Source organism: Hyposmocoma kahamanoa, unplaced genomic scaffold (genome assembly GCF_003589595.1).
Source record: "Hyposmocoma kahamanoa isolate Upper Pololo Valley unplaced genomic scaffold, ASM358959v1 78, whole genome shotgun sequence".
Lineage (NCBI taxonomy): Eukaryota > Metazoa > Arthropoda > Insecta > Lepidoptera > Cosmopterigidae > Hyposmocoma > Hyposmocoma kahamanoa.
The window spans coordinates 12,846,994-12,859,725 of record NW_020653945.1 but is presented as its reverse complement, the minus strand read 5'-3'; the positions used below and the strand labels follow the sequence as shown (position 1 = coordinate 12,859,725).

The 12,732-nt window shown below is 36.1% G+C and overlaps 3 protein-coding genes across 6 annotated transcripts in view; 1 reads left to right on the top strand and 2 right to left on the bottom strand.

Moving 5' to 3' along the window:
- LOC113232807 (YTH domain-containing family protein 3) overlaps positions 1–1,011 on the bottom strand; it is an 11,499-nt gene extending 10,488 nt beyond the window's left edge. For 2 of the 3 annotated variants that reach the window (XM_026467618.1, XM_026467622.1), the window contains exons 1-2: positions 827–1,011; positions 694–718 (exon numbers count right to left, since the gene is read on the bottom strand). In XM_026467618.1, coding sequence (XP_026323403.1) covers positions 694–718; positions 827–850 — 49 coding nt within the window. In that variant the 5' untranslated portion in view covers positions 851–1,011. Of the gene's footprint in view, positions 1–535; positions 567–693; positions 719–826 lie in introns of those variants that run through there. The other variant, XM_026467621.1, reaches the window with a different exon arrangement.
- A 651-nt stretch (positions 1,012–1,662) lies between these two features.
- LOC113233019 (replication factor C subunit 4) lies at positions 1,663–11,957 on the top strand. 2 transcript variants are annotated; one of them, XM_026467955.1, is made up of 7 exons: positions 1,663–1,682; positions 6,749–6,818; positions 6,893–7,168; positions 7,347–7,565; positions 8,414–8,573; positions 9,113–9,195; positions 11,678–11,957. In XM_026467955.1, the coding sequence occupies exons 1-7, from the start codon at positions 1,664–1,666 to the stop codon at positions 11,883–11,885; spliced, it is 1,035 nt and encodes a 344-aa protein (XP_026323740.1). In that variant the 5' UTR covers position 1,663; the 3' UTR covers positions 11,886–11,957. The 2 variants fall into 2 exon arrangements, with proteins under 2 accessions (XP_026323740.1, XP_026323739.1); XM_026467954.1 differs by lacking the exon at positions 1,663–1,682 and having other exon boundaries at positions 6,513–6,818.
- On the bottom strand, positions 2,121–4,449 carry LOC113233020 (ribonuclease H2 subunit B). The gene is made up of 5 exons (XM_026467956.1): positions 4,260–4,449; positions 3,860–4,069; positions 3,504–3,628; positions 2,888–3,062; positions 2,121–2,710 (listed from the first exon to the last, which is right to left on the bottom strand). The coding sequence occupies exons 1-5, from the start codon at positions 4,354–4,356 to the stop codon at positions 2,397–2,399; spliced, it is 921 nt and encodes a 306-aa protein (XP_026323741.1). The 5' UTR covers positions 4,357–4,449; the 3' UTR covers positions 2,121–2,396.
- Positions 11,958–12,732: the final 775 nt, after the last annotated feature.

The window sequence follows — 12,732 nt, the reverse complement described above, 5'->3', positions numbered from 1 at the left end:
AAATAATGCTTTATTTTTAAAAATAATGCTTTATTTTTAAAAATAATTTAATATATGGTTTAACTTAATTTGGTGTAGTTTATAATGTCTGAAGATGTACAGAGAATGATAAGATTGAAAAAATCGCTACTGGTATTTAAGTTGAAACAAATGAACATGAATTGACTTAGCTTTACTTAGTTGACATATTGAATTAAATAATGATATTGGTTTTTTACTTATGTGCTTTAAGTCTGCTGACTCTACATTTGTCAGGTACATTTTTCATTCATTTTTACATGTACCTGGGGATTGACACATAATAATATGTTAAAAGTTAGAACAGTTCCTGTCATCAATAGCAAAGGACAAAAATATCATGCTTGCTTAAATTTGAAGTTTTACAAGCATGCCTTTGCTAATTTTGCAATAGACTGCTTAGACCATTTTGTAATAGGGTATGATTAAGAATGCGTACCTAAAACTTCAGTACTTCTGAAACATACTGTGTATGAAATATAGCTCTAAGTACTAATGTGTACGACTGAGTACCTACTTATGTTAAAAGTCATAGAAAGCGAAAACAGAGAAAGTATATGAGTGTGACGCTCGCAACGGCTTCATAGGAAACGACACCGGACGTGAAGCCGCCCGGTGCGGGGGATCTTCCTACGGAGAAAACACCTTGCAACGTCATAATGGTTCCATCTTTACCTTGGTTCCCTTGCCCTTTCATCCGCTACGGACCGCACCGTCATGAAACAAGAGATAAATTCACAACGTTAACTATATAAATCCACAATTTTATACGTAAATAAAGAAAAAAAATAGCATTAACGCTAAATACCTGATCTGACACGCCTGCTGACATTGGCCGCGATTTTGTAAAGATTGAGCACTTATATGAGTCTCAGATCACAACAAAATCAAGATTAATCACATCAGTTCACTACACAGAGTCCAAAGTGTCCGAAATTCACTATAATTATTAAAATGTCCGCAATATAAAATTCCACTGAATGTCCAGGAACGGATGGAACGTTTAGTAATGGCGGCTCCTCCAATGTTGCTAGATGTAAAAAAAAAATCGAAATTAACAATATCGGTTTGTTTTATGGTGGACTCGAACAACACTATGTTCTGTCTGTCATAGATCATATACACTATATAACGTAGTTCACTAAGTAGTCTGTGCACTATATTGCGTTCTGTGGCTGTGGAGGGTCCATTAAAATCTATATGTGCATACCTTGTGCATATTTGATAAGATTGTTATTTCAAACATAATCACGCGTTACTTTATACCAACTGACAAAGACGAAAAACAAGCTTTGTGCGAAAGCCTTTATAAGCAATGAAATTAAAAGGCAAACCCAATAATCATAAAGGGGACATTCATTACCCTACATTGCAGTCCGCTGCGTAATGCAGGATTATGTATGTAGTCGTAGCGTGCAAGCCATCCTGCAATGCGTCCTGCGAAAGTCCATACGTGGGACATGTGCAGGATAGTGTCGGAGCAGGGTCCTGCCTGCACGGCGGACTGTCATGCAGGTAGTGAATGGACCATTTAACTCTTCGTCAGCGGCCTAAAGGTGGATGGTGTTTCTGCCACTTACAATTTGCCGTGGGCAGCATTAACGAGGTCAATGATGGGCTGTCAAGTGGCCCATTCGATACCAGTATGGCAGTCGGCCGCGCAGGTAGGAGGCTGTTCACACACCATCCTGCAAATGGTCAACGTATGGAGTTTTGCAGGACGCATTAGACCCCGCATTTCGCGGCGGACAGCAATGCAGGATAATGAATGATCCCTTTTACTGCTAACAGCTTGTGACCAACATTAAAGGTGTGTCCAAACACGGCGTGCAAGGTGCGCGGCATTCGCGGGACACACGTTTGCCGGCAGGTAGCTCGCGGCTGCCGCGCGCGGCAGTCGTCCAATCATAGCAAGCCGCGCTCGAATGCCGCTTTATGTTTGGACACACCTTAACTGACACTGGCCCCAAGCCTAGTTGGGCGCTATTAAGGAAATAATAATAACGGTAGAGCCAATGACGTAAAGATATATTTCTACCTTTTGACTTTTTTCGCTGTTGTCCGATCATTTTAAATCTCGTTTTACTCTATCTTTTAGCTACACAATTTTATTTTATAATTCAAGCTAAATAAACTTCAAGTCTTTACAGAACATATGAGCCTTCAAATAGTATTTTTCCAATTTTTCAGAAAATTACCTAACAGTAGTCCTTCCCGAGTTGTAGATTCGAGTGCCTTGCTTCATTAAATACTTTTTAGCGTAATATTGGTACTTATATTGAGATTATTTTCTTGGTAGTTCACAATAATATCATTTCATTTGATCTAAAAACTTAAGAACATCATACATTAAATAACATCATTGGTTTCGCACACAATTATTTCTTAGTAAAAAATGCTGACAATGTTTTAGTTCCACTAGCTGCTTTGAGTCTGGCCTTTTCTTTTGCACTTAAGTGTTTTTGCTTTTTCACATCAACAATATTAATTGGACTATTATCTTCAAAGCTATTTTCAAAAGTTTCACATTTTATTTTCTTTTTTTCATTTTGTTCACCTGCTTCAGACTTTCTTTTCTTTCCAAGGGATTCTATTAGTTCAAGTTTAAATTTGAATCTTTTTTGTAATAAATCTGCAAGATCTTCTGGCAGATATTCAGATATCATTCCGTGAGCATATTTTAGATAAAATTCTGAAAATTAAAAATTCATCTTACATGTTACATAAAGCTAAGCTTAAGGCAAAAACCACAACATCAGGCTATAATGGTCTTTTGCAGGGCAAACTGTTGCAGTAAAGATAAAAAAAGGATAAATTTGCCAAAATTATTACTCTGTGTTAAAACAGGTTGTTCTCAGTTATTGATTACCTTCCTCAATTTGGTCATTTTTTATATTACTAGCCACAAAAGAGGCCGAGATAGCCCCAGAGGTGACATGAATGTTCTTCTCTCTTAGCACTTTGGCTAAACTTTGTACTCGTCCTTCAAGCCATGTTAAGGTTTTTTCTTCATTGTATTTGTAGGCTTTCATGTCTGCCGGTCCCTAAAAGTATATTAATAATTATGGCTTTAAAATTAAATTTTTAATCAGACTGTATTCAGCTACTATTTATGTGGAGCTAAACAGTCCCTAAAACCATAGATAGAATAAGAACAAGTATGGTAATTCCATACAAACGTTGCAGTGCACCATATACGGGTGCACACATTTGCATAATCTGAGGATGCTCCAGTGTTGAACAACACTGATGGTATATGTTAAAACAGTATCCAGGAAAAAGAAACAATGACAGATGGAAAACTAAATAAAATTGATATCAATCAAAGATGAAACGGACGGTGATTTGCCAGTTACCAGATATCGAGCGAGCACCTACCCGTAGGTAGCCGGAAATCTGGCCGCCTGATATCTGACCCACTGCCTTAAAGATGTCGCGACCAGTTTCCAGCACGCATCGCGTGATTGATTGCTTCAATTAATTACCTTCAAGTCTGCTATGTTAATCAAGCTAGGGACGAAATCTATAATCTTATCAAATCCCTTTTCAGAGAGCAGATCCTGTAGAGGTATTGCTCTCTTTGTACATTGTTCTCTTAGTCTTGGTAGTACTGAAATGAAGTATACAATTATATTACATGAAGCATTCAGTAAGAAAACTGGACATATATTTAAAAAGAAATACCTGCACTTATGAATTTAAATCATCATAAGAAATATTAGAAAGAAGTTAAAACATGCAGTAGTGGCACCTAAACAGTGCTTTGTTAATAAATGAGTAATGAATGAGAGATGGTATATGGATAAGAATGTTAAAAAAAATTATAATATTGTTAAAGTACCTAGAAAAAGGGGATTTACTGGTGTAACCATCATAACGCTGCCGTCTGATTTTACGGTTTCTCCAATAAACCAAGATCTATGTGGTTCACTGAAAGAGACTATTTCATAAATTTTGTCGTTAGCGTCATCTAAACAGTACTTCATGTCTTCGCCGTGGCCCGGATGGGGTAGAGTAATAATGTTGAAGTTGTCGTTTTCAAATAATTCATCTGTAAACAACAATGCAATAAAAATAGAGCTTCAAAATTATCATCGTAGATCGTAGGTTATAAAACTGTACGACTTAAATTACTTTATCTTTCGCTATTTTATGCTAATACTCGCCCAAAAAATAAGTATTCGGCACAAAAAATTAGATTAATAATTAAGCCTAACTGGTGTCATCAATCGTAAAGTTACCTTTAATCAGAAGAATCCAGGAATTCTCAACACGTTTAGTAGTTATAGAATAGCTTTCAATTGATGAAGTAGATTTTTTATTTGATCTTTCGGCCATTTTGGTTTAGAACAAATTAGACCTAATAAAACGACACTTTTTAAAGATTATAATGTAAAGAAATGAACAGCAAATCAGCAAACATTGTTCCCGGTTCCCGCGATATTGTAAGGATTATTTATAATAATTTTTTTTTAAATTTATTGCTGGCCATGGAAACAAAGTCCTTCAGCCGAAAACATAAACGTTTAATTATATTTCTATAAATATGGCCACCACAAAGAGGATAGACAATTTGAGGTGGGCGGGCGGCGTGCTTGGATTGACTCGGGATTCCTTAAAACGGGCCGATACGGGTATTTTAGTTCGAGATTCGTGTAATTTCGCGTTTTAATCTTTGATTAAGGCACAATAGCACTATCCTATTTCACTTTAAACTAGATTTCACAAAATAATTGAAAGTCAAAATAAAAACGACACTTTTCCCTCCAAAAGGCCCAGAGCGAATCTTATTTATAATAACCTCAACTATATAGTGTATGATCTATGGATAACCCGTTGACTCGGGTTATCGGGTCACAGGTGCTGTTAGAATCATTTTGATTCGATCGTCACACGTCTACTTGCCACTGCCATGCCAGGGCAGTCAGAGATCTTGAGTCAAAAATTACATTTCGTAAAAAGTTACATTTTACTAGTTCGCTTTTCAATGAAAAATTCTAACTTAAAAATATAACTTAGTTTTATTTTTTTAAACTAATAAACTCGCAGGATTATGTTACTAACATCATAAACGGATTAATAAAAGCAGTGGAAAAAACTTTTGTTTCATGACTTTTACTAATTCATCAGATTTTACTTTCATACAAAAATATAAATAGATTTAAATAGATCACTATATATGGTAATAAGCGTCGTTGCGGAGGAAGCTTGCACGTTTAAACTTATTCTATCAAATACAGTGCTAAAACTTGTCAGATATTAAAACAATAAAAACTCGAAAGGTTATTATTATTCATGATAAATTTATTGTTTTGTAAAAAGTCATGGAACCAAAGTTGTTTATGATGTTAGTAATATAGTCCTGGGAGGTTGTAAATATAAACACAAAAAAGTAAATAGGCTCAAGAAAAAATAAGCCTCCAATAATACGCTTACTTTTTTAACGAATTCAACCAACTAAATAAAACGAACTGGCATACTGGGGTGCGATTTAACTATCGTTATTGGACGTCATTTTAGTTACAACACTGTCTTATAAGCTTAAAGGCTAGCCAAGCTAAGATTCGCTTTGGGCCTTTTTGGAGGGAAAAGTGTCGTTTTTATTTTGACTTTCAATTATTTTGTGAAATCTAATTTAAAGTGGATTAGGATAGTGCTATCGTGCCTTAATCGAATATTAAAACGCGAAATTATACGAATCTCGAACTAAAATACCTGTATTTATATTTCTAAGGAATCCCGAGTCAATCCAAGCACGCCGCGCGCCGCCTCAAATTGCCTATTCTCTTTGTGGCGGCCATATTTACAGAAACATAATTAAACCATGACATGGTTCAAAGGACTTGTATCCAAGCCAAAATTATTAATTAAAAGAAAAAGCTAGCCAAGTAGACATTGACGGCGGTGTTGCCACTAGTTGCCTGGTCTGTTTGATTTAATATTTCCTATACTTTTTTCCATCCTATGAGGATTTAACAATAAGTAGTTCTACTGCTTTTGGCCGCCGGCGACGTCTTCTGTTCTACTCTTAGAGGATGGAAGGTTCTACCTTAGAGGATGGAAAAAATAATTTACAATTAAAAAAAAGAATGTTGACAAGCGAATGCTCCCTGGTGAGGGAGCGCCCTTACATAAAACAATGGCAAAATGAGAAGTAATCGCACGCAACTATTTAATAAAAAATGAATTCTAATGAATTTTACTGTAAAAAACACAAAAAAAAAATTATCCATGTTTTAGGATACTCAGTAAAAACGGGTATTTATTGGATATTTATCCTTTGACGGATATTTATAGGGTAAAAACCCCATCTCTAGATACAGATTGTATGGTCTTTGACCCTAGCCTGTCCTTTTTGGACGAATAGAATAAAAAATAATCGGTTAAAGGCTGTATGGTGAAACCTTTGCCTATCTTTATATGCAATATATATTTATAATATATATTGTAATATATATTTATATTATTTTGAAATGGATAAAGAAATTGCTCCAGTCTTGGCTGTATGCCATATTAGTGCCCTTGCCTTTTTCAATGGAAAAAACAGTACCAAAAAAGTTGACAGTTGACAGATGTGACATTACAAGTTCAATATTGCTCATCTTTCTAATTTGTGACATGCGCTGTGCTTTACGGCTGTTGATTTTGCCGCGTAAATTTTTAGAATTTCGATACTAAATTGAAAATAAAATGCAAGCATTCTTAAAGACTGGTAAAATATCATCAACAGATAAGCCTTCCACTTCTGGGGCAAAACCAGCTGCTAAAAAAAAACCTCCAGCGCCATGGGTTGAGAAATAGTGAGTGGTACGTTGCTCAGCTTAGATATTTTCTTTCTGCCGGTAATTTAACTTTGTGATTTTTTTATTTTCAGTCGGCCGAAGACTATAGATGATATTGTTGATCAAGGAGAAGTGGTTCAAGTATTGAGGGAGTGTTTATCGGGTGGTGATTTGCCTCATCTATTGTTTTACGGGCCGCCCGGTACCGGCAAAACGAGTGCCATCCTAGCTGCGGCGCGGCAACTGTTTGGAGATTTACAACGAGATAGAGTGCTCGAGCTGAATGCGTCGGATGAACGTGGCATTCAAGTTATTAGGGATAAAGTGAAAACGTTTTCTCAAATGACTGTTAGCAGCACAAAACCAGAGTGAGTAATTATTTTTTGTTTCAGAATTGTTTTTATTTAATAAAAATCCTTAAAAAATAGGTTCTTTGGAACACTGCTGTTTTCCATCTACTTTCTTTTTTTGCTTCACATAATTCATGTTGTGGTTGGTACTGTGACTTAAATTGAACCACAATGCAATAATTACTGATTTTCACAGTGGTCGACCATGCCCACCCTACAAACTGGTGATACTAGATGAAGCTGACTCTATGACTACTGCAGCACAGGCAGCTCTTCGGCGAACAATGGAGAGAGAGACAAGAACTACACGTTTCTGTCTCATTTGCAATTATGTGTCAAGAATCATACCACCTATCACCAGTCGCTGCTCAAAGTTCCGCTTTAAACCACTTGCTAGAGAGAATGTTATAAAAAGGTTAGTGGATGAAATTTATTATTGATGAGGAATATGTGGTTATATTTTGTTACATCTGGTTGTACTTAGAAACCAATTGAACTGATAGAACAGTGGTCACTTTTGTAGGAATAGTCGATCCGGGCTCTCAATTGTAATTATAAGTCATATACCTAATTATTTGTTTGTAAACTGTTTTAGTGTGGTTTTGTGTTGTTGTATTCGTGCCAATAAAAGTATGTCTATGTCTATGTCTATGTCTATGTCAATGACTCTGATACCTCAACCGCTCTTGCTCATGGTACTGGCCCGTGGTACAGGCCATGGTACATAGGTAAAATTACAGGCACATGGAACTTGTCAACTTATGTCTCAGGGTGACGGGCGCAGTAGCCCCTCATATTTTACAATTTAAGTTCTAAGGGGCACGACTTGTTCATCACATCACTTGATATTATAAAAAAAACCAACCAGATTGGAAACCAATCCACATTATGCACCAAAGTACTGTTCTTATCAGTGAGATCCAAGAGCCCATAATTTTGTGTGTGCTCACACCCATTTTCTCTGATACCATAGCCTTCTGGCATAAGTGTCCAATAGCTCTCCCAACAGTGGCCTCAGGCCTGCTAATTTATTAAACAGGTTAAGACCCTTCAGCTCTTACTTTTAGTTATTATGTATATCAACTCATCAGTGGTCACCGGTTAAATATTCTTCAGGAAAAATAAAAACAAATGTATAAATCAATATAATTTTTTGCCCCTCATTGCCTTTGATAGTAGTACATTCTCTGTGCTTTTTTTATGTCATTTGTGTAATTTGAGAAATGTAATTTATAAAAAGAGTTATCATATTGTTAATTTCAGATTACAAGAAATTTGTGAAGCAGAATGTGTGGAAGTGGGAAATGGGGAGGTGTTTCAACAAGCAGTGGATACATGTCAAGGAGATCTTCGGCGCGCTTTAACCGCTCTGCAGTGCTGCCAACGCCTGCTCGGCAAAATCACTGCTGAGGGGCTTATTGAGGTATGAATATTACATGACAAGACATTCTAAAATATGTTCTGAATCCATAATATTTATCCTTTACTCATAGTGCTTACATTTCAGAATTATTATTGCTAACTAAATAAGGCTTAAGCAATATTTCATGGTCTTTATGACACCTCTGTCGTAGTATAGACCATGGAGGACTAAGAGAAAACATATTTACATTATGTAGTATCATGGCAGTGAAAAAAAAACCTTTAATTTTGCCACTTCAAATATATTCACATGTAAATATTATAGTGTAGTGATTATTACGGCAATGGGCAACATATTTAGCTAATAGAATTAAATGATTCACATGCAATTAAAGACTATGTCAAAATGATAGATAAAACAAACAAAAATGGTGTTCAAAATAGATTGCAGAGACAGCTATAGAAAGCGCCAGATGTGCCAATTGTCTGCGAACTCTTCAATGTTAGAGACAAGAGTAGCATAAAATAGCTTTGCTTATTTATACCAAGTTGAATACAATTATTAGCCAGTAGATAGTATTTGCAAATGAATTTTAACAGGTGACAGGCTTGGTGCCAGAGCAGTTGGTAAATGAGTACCTCAGCGTTAAGAACTACAGTGAGTTGGAACAGTTTGTCGAAAAGTGAGTGTACTTTTTTATTTATCCTATTATTATTATAACTTGCTAACTATAAGTTATGGCTTTATTATTATAACTTGACTAGTGAATGCAATACCGGGATCCCTCACAAATTTTGCGGGACTGATCCCGCATTTAAATTGAGCGGAATCCCGCGGTGTTTGGGAGATTAAATGTATTGATCGGCGCGCTTGAATCTTGAAATGAGACGCGTTGCCGTCGTCTGCGTAAAAAGTCCCATAAGCAGTGTGCATAGGCTCTTATGTCAAAGTTTTTGCAAGAGTTGATGTTGTGTGGAAGTACTGTTTGAAGGTTTAAAATTAGCAGGTAGCGAAATTCAGCTTGTGTAAATCGATAATTAAAACGATAGGATGTTCCATTAAAGAAGTGCATGTGTATTTAGCGACAAAATATGAAATTTATACCAAGTCAAAATATTTGGAAGATTTATTAATCAATATCTCTAGGTCTTATTATGACACCTAAATTGTGATTGATCTCAACAAACAACTTAATAATATCTTTCTATGGATTTTAGCTCTTCGCAAAGTTGTGGTTTGATGATATGACGTTTTTTCTCGAAGACTTTCAGCATTCTGCGTAATCCAGCAAATACCAGGATCCCGCGGGATCAGAAACTTTCAATCCTGCAAATACCGGAACTGTGATTATACTGCGGGATAGCATTCCCTAAAAGTCAAGTTTAGACTTACAATTTTGTTTAAAAAACGTTATAAGCTCGCTCTTGCGACTGGTATGGAAATAGTACCGAACTAATAAGCCATAACGTCAGAAAGTTCCGTCATACAAATCATTGAAAAATTATAAATACACGTTTAGGCATCTAACGCGGCCCTACTAGAAATCTGCCATGAAAAAATGTTAGTAGCTAGCAGATGATCATCATGTACCGCTATGGTACAAGGTCAAGAGCACGTCAAGCTTGACACTAACCGTTTCAATTTAACTATATGCTGCTTGCCATAAGAACAGTCCATAGTCCAAAGTGTCAAGCTTGATGTGCTCTTGACTGTACAAAGTGAACCCATTATGGGTAGGTAAGAATTATAGCAGTAATTAATGCTTGAAGTTAAATTCTATTCTATTTCATTCAGACTCTTTTAAAACACAGTTCTAGATTAGTTTAATCGCCACTGTGAAGAATTTCGAATACTTTCTCACACCAAATTGAACTCGACGATCGTTATAAGTAGTAGTATTCTATGTACTAGTAGTATTCTTATTAGTCGTGTGAAGTTATAATCAAATGTATATTTATTTGTCTTTTCTTTAATTTGCTATGCTACAAGTATGAATTAGTTTCAAAACCTTTTTATTTGTTCAAATAAAAACAAACATCCGGTATTTTTTTCGAAAAATTTCATAGAAACTTTTTAGACAATGCCATCAATCTGCAATAAATGCATTTGATTTTTGGATTAATAATGTAATTATTTTATGAATATTTCGTTTCGGTGTAAATATACCCAATCATTTTATTGAAATAGATTTCAAATTTTCGTCTTCCTTGAAGATGGTGTAAAATGACGTTTGCAGGGTTGCCAGTTTTCTGTCTGATCAACGGCTAACCGCACACATACAATATTATTATAATAATAACGCACACACACACACTCGATTGATTGACAATCCAAGTTTATGTATGTTCTTGGGAAGCGATATTGTGTGTTGGCACAACAATATCGCCCGCACACTACCAATATTATTGTCAATACTATTGCGTGCATGTGCGGCTAGCCAATGAGAATATAACAGCTACGTTACACTGACGGATGACCAGCGAATCAACGCTCGAAGTGAGTTTCGTTTCTGCAAGTACAATTTTAAATTGCGTGCTTTCAACTTTGTACGATGTATTGGATAAAATGTATCGTTAGCACATATCGATACCGAATGATACGATAATATCAGATTGATACGATATATCGAGGGAATATATCGATATTTTTTATATCGAGTACGCCTAGTAACTAGCATTTGATTATGAGTTTCCATTTCGGTAATTTAGTAACCAAATCAAATCCGCGTAAATGTCGTAGCAACCAAATTAGCGTGGTTTACGGGAATTGTTATCAGTCCGTAGACAACATAAATGAAAGCTTACTGTGCAAAAATGAAAGTCGTAGCCATTGAAATAGCAAAATATTAACGTTAAAATCCCTCTCTTATGAAATTTGGCTTAGTGCAGATACGCGCCTTTGACCAATACTACATACGCGGATTGACACTATCCCTGAACGATAGATCAAATGTTCTTTTTCAATTCTTCACTTTTTATGATTGTCTAATTTTATTTTAACTTAAACATAATAAATAGAAGGTAATCCACTGGCTTAACGCATGAGGTAAAAGGGCCAACCAGGGCTCGTAATTTAAAAATGCAATGGCAATGGCGACGGCAACTTCAAGATTCAAACTGAACTTTAGTAGTACCTAACAAAGGTTTTGACCATGTTTTTTTTAGGTTCCTCATGGAAGCATATTCGGCAGCGCAGTTGCTGGAACAATTAAGCGCCACGGTGATCAACGCTGGACATCTGACCAATAAACAGAAATGCGTCATCAGCGACAAAATTGCCATCTGCTCCCATCGTCTCCTGGATGGCGGAGCGGAGTACATGCAGCTTACAGACTTAGGCTGTACCATTATTGTGGCGAATAATGACCCTTAAGATTTGTTTGGTGTACGTTTATAATTATATTCCTTTGTTACTGTCAGACTTACTAAGTATAATAAAATAGATATGGATTAAAATTCTTTCTTTGTCATTGTGTTAATCATATATTTTTTCATCAGTAATATATTTGTGGCCGCGGAACGTAAACACAAAAGGCCAGCTTAAAGCTGCATACTGCGCTTTAGCTCTTTACGACGAATTGATATAAAATGTAAAAATTAGAATCGGCAACATCTCGCTTGCCGTTTGTATCTGTCCTGTGGCTTTGAGGTACACGATGTATTTTTAGCCATGGAGCATTTAACCATTTGGTTAATACTCTATCTACTCGAAATAAGGCACTATTGCAGTTGGGTTATTTTATCTGAAAACTGTCAACTATAACTGCCCGTCAAAAAAAAAGCCTAAAAAAGAATTAAAAGTTTGTACATCCAATTCCGGAGACCATAATCAGTTAAATACATGCGCCGTGCCAAATTGCTTAACGCACGAAGCAATGAACGCATACGTTCAGTGTCGGGGGCGGTCTCTTTGTCTATGAGGTTCGCTACAATGGCGCTTTCTACCATTAATTACGAAGAGAAGGGAGAGTCTATTAAGGTCAGAAGTCTTAAACTATGAATAAGTGACTGAAACAAACGGCCTTTTAACAATATTGCCCATAATACAAGCGCCAGATAAAAGCCATTACAGCTGATAGAGAAACGTTAAACTTTGGTGTTACCAGAAAATCTCTGTACATTGGATTGGGCATTTTGTTTCCGAATTGATCACGATTCACCGCGCGGTTAGAATGGATTATTTATGTTGCTTCCATGTTGCAATCAGTCTTAATGGCTCT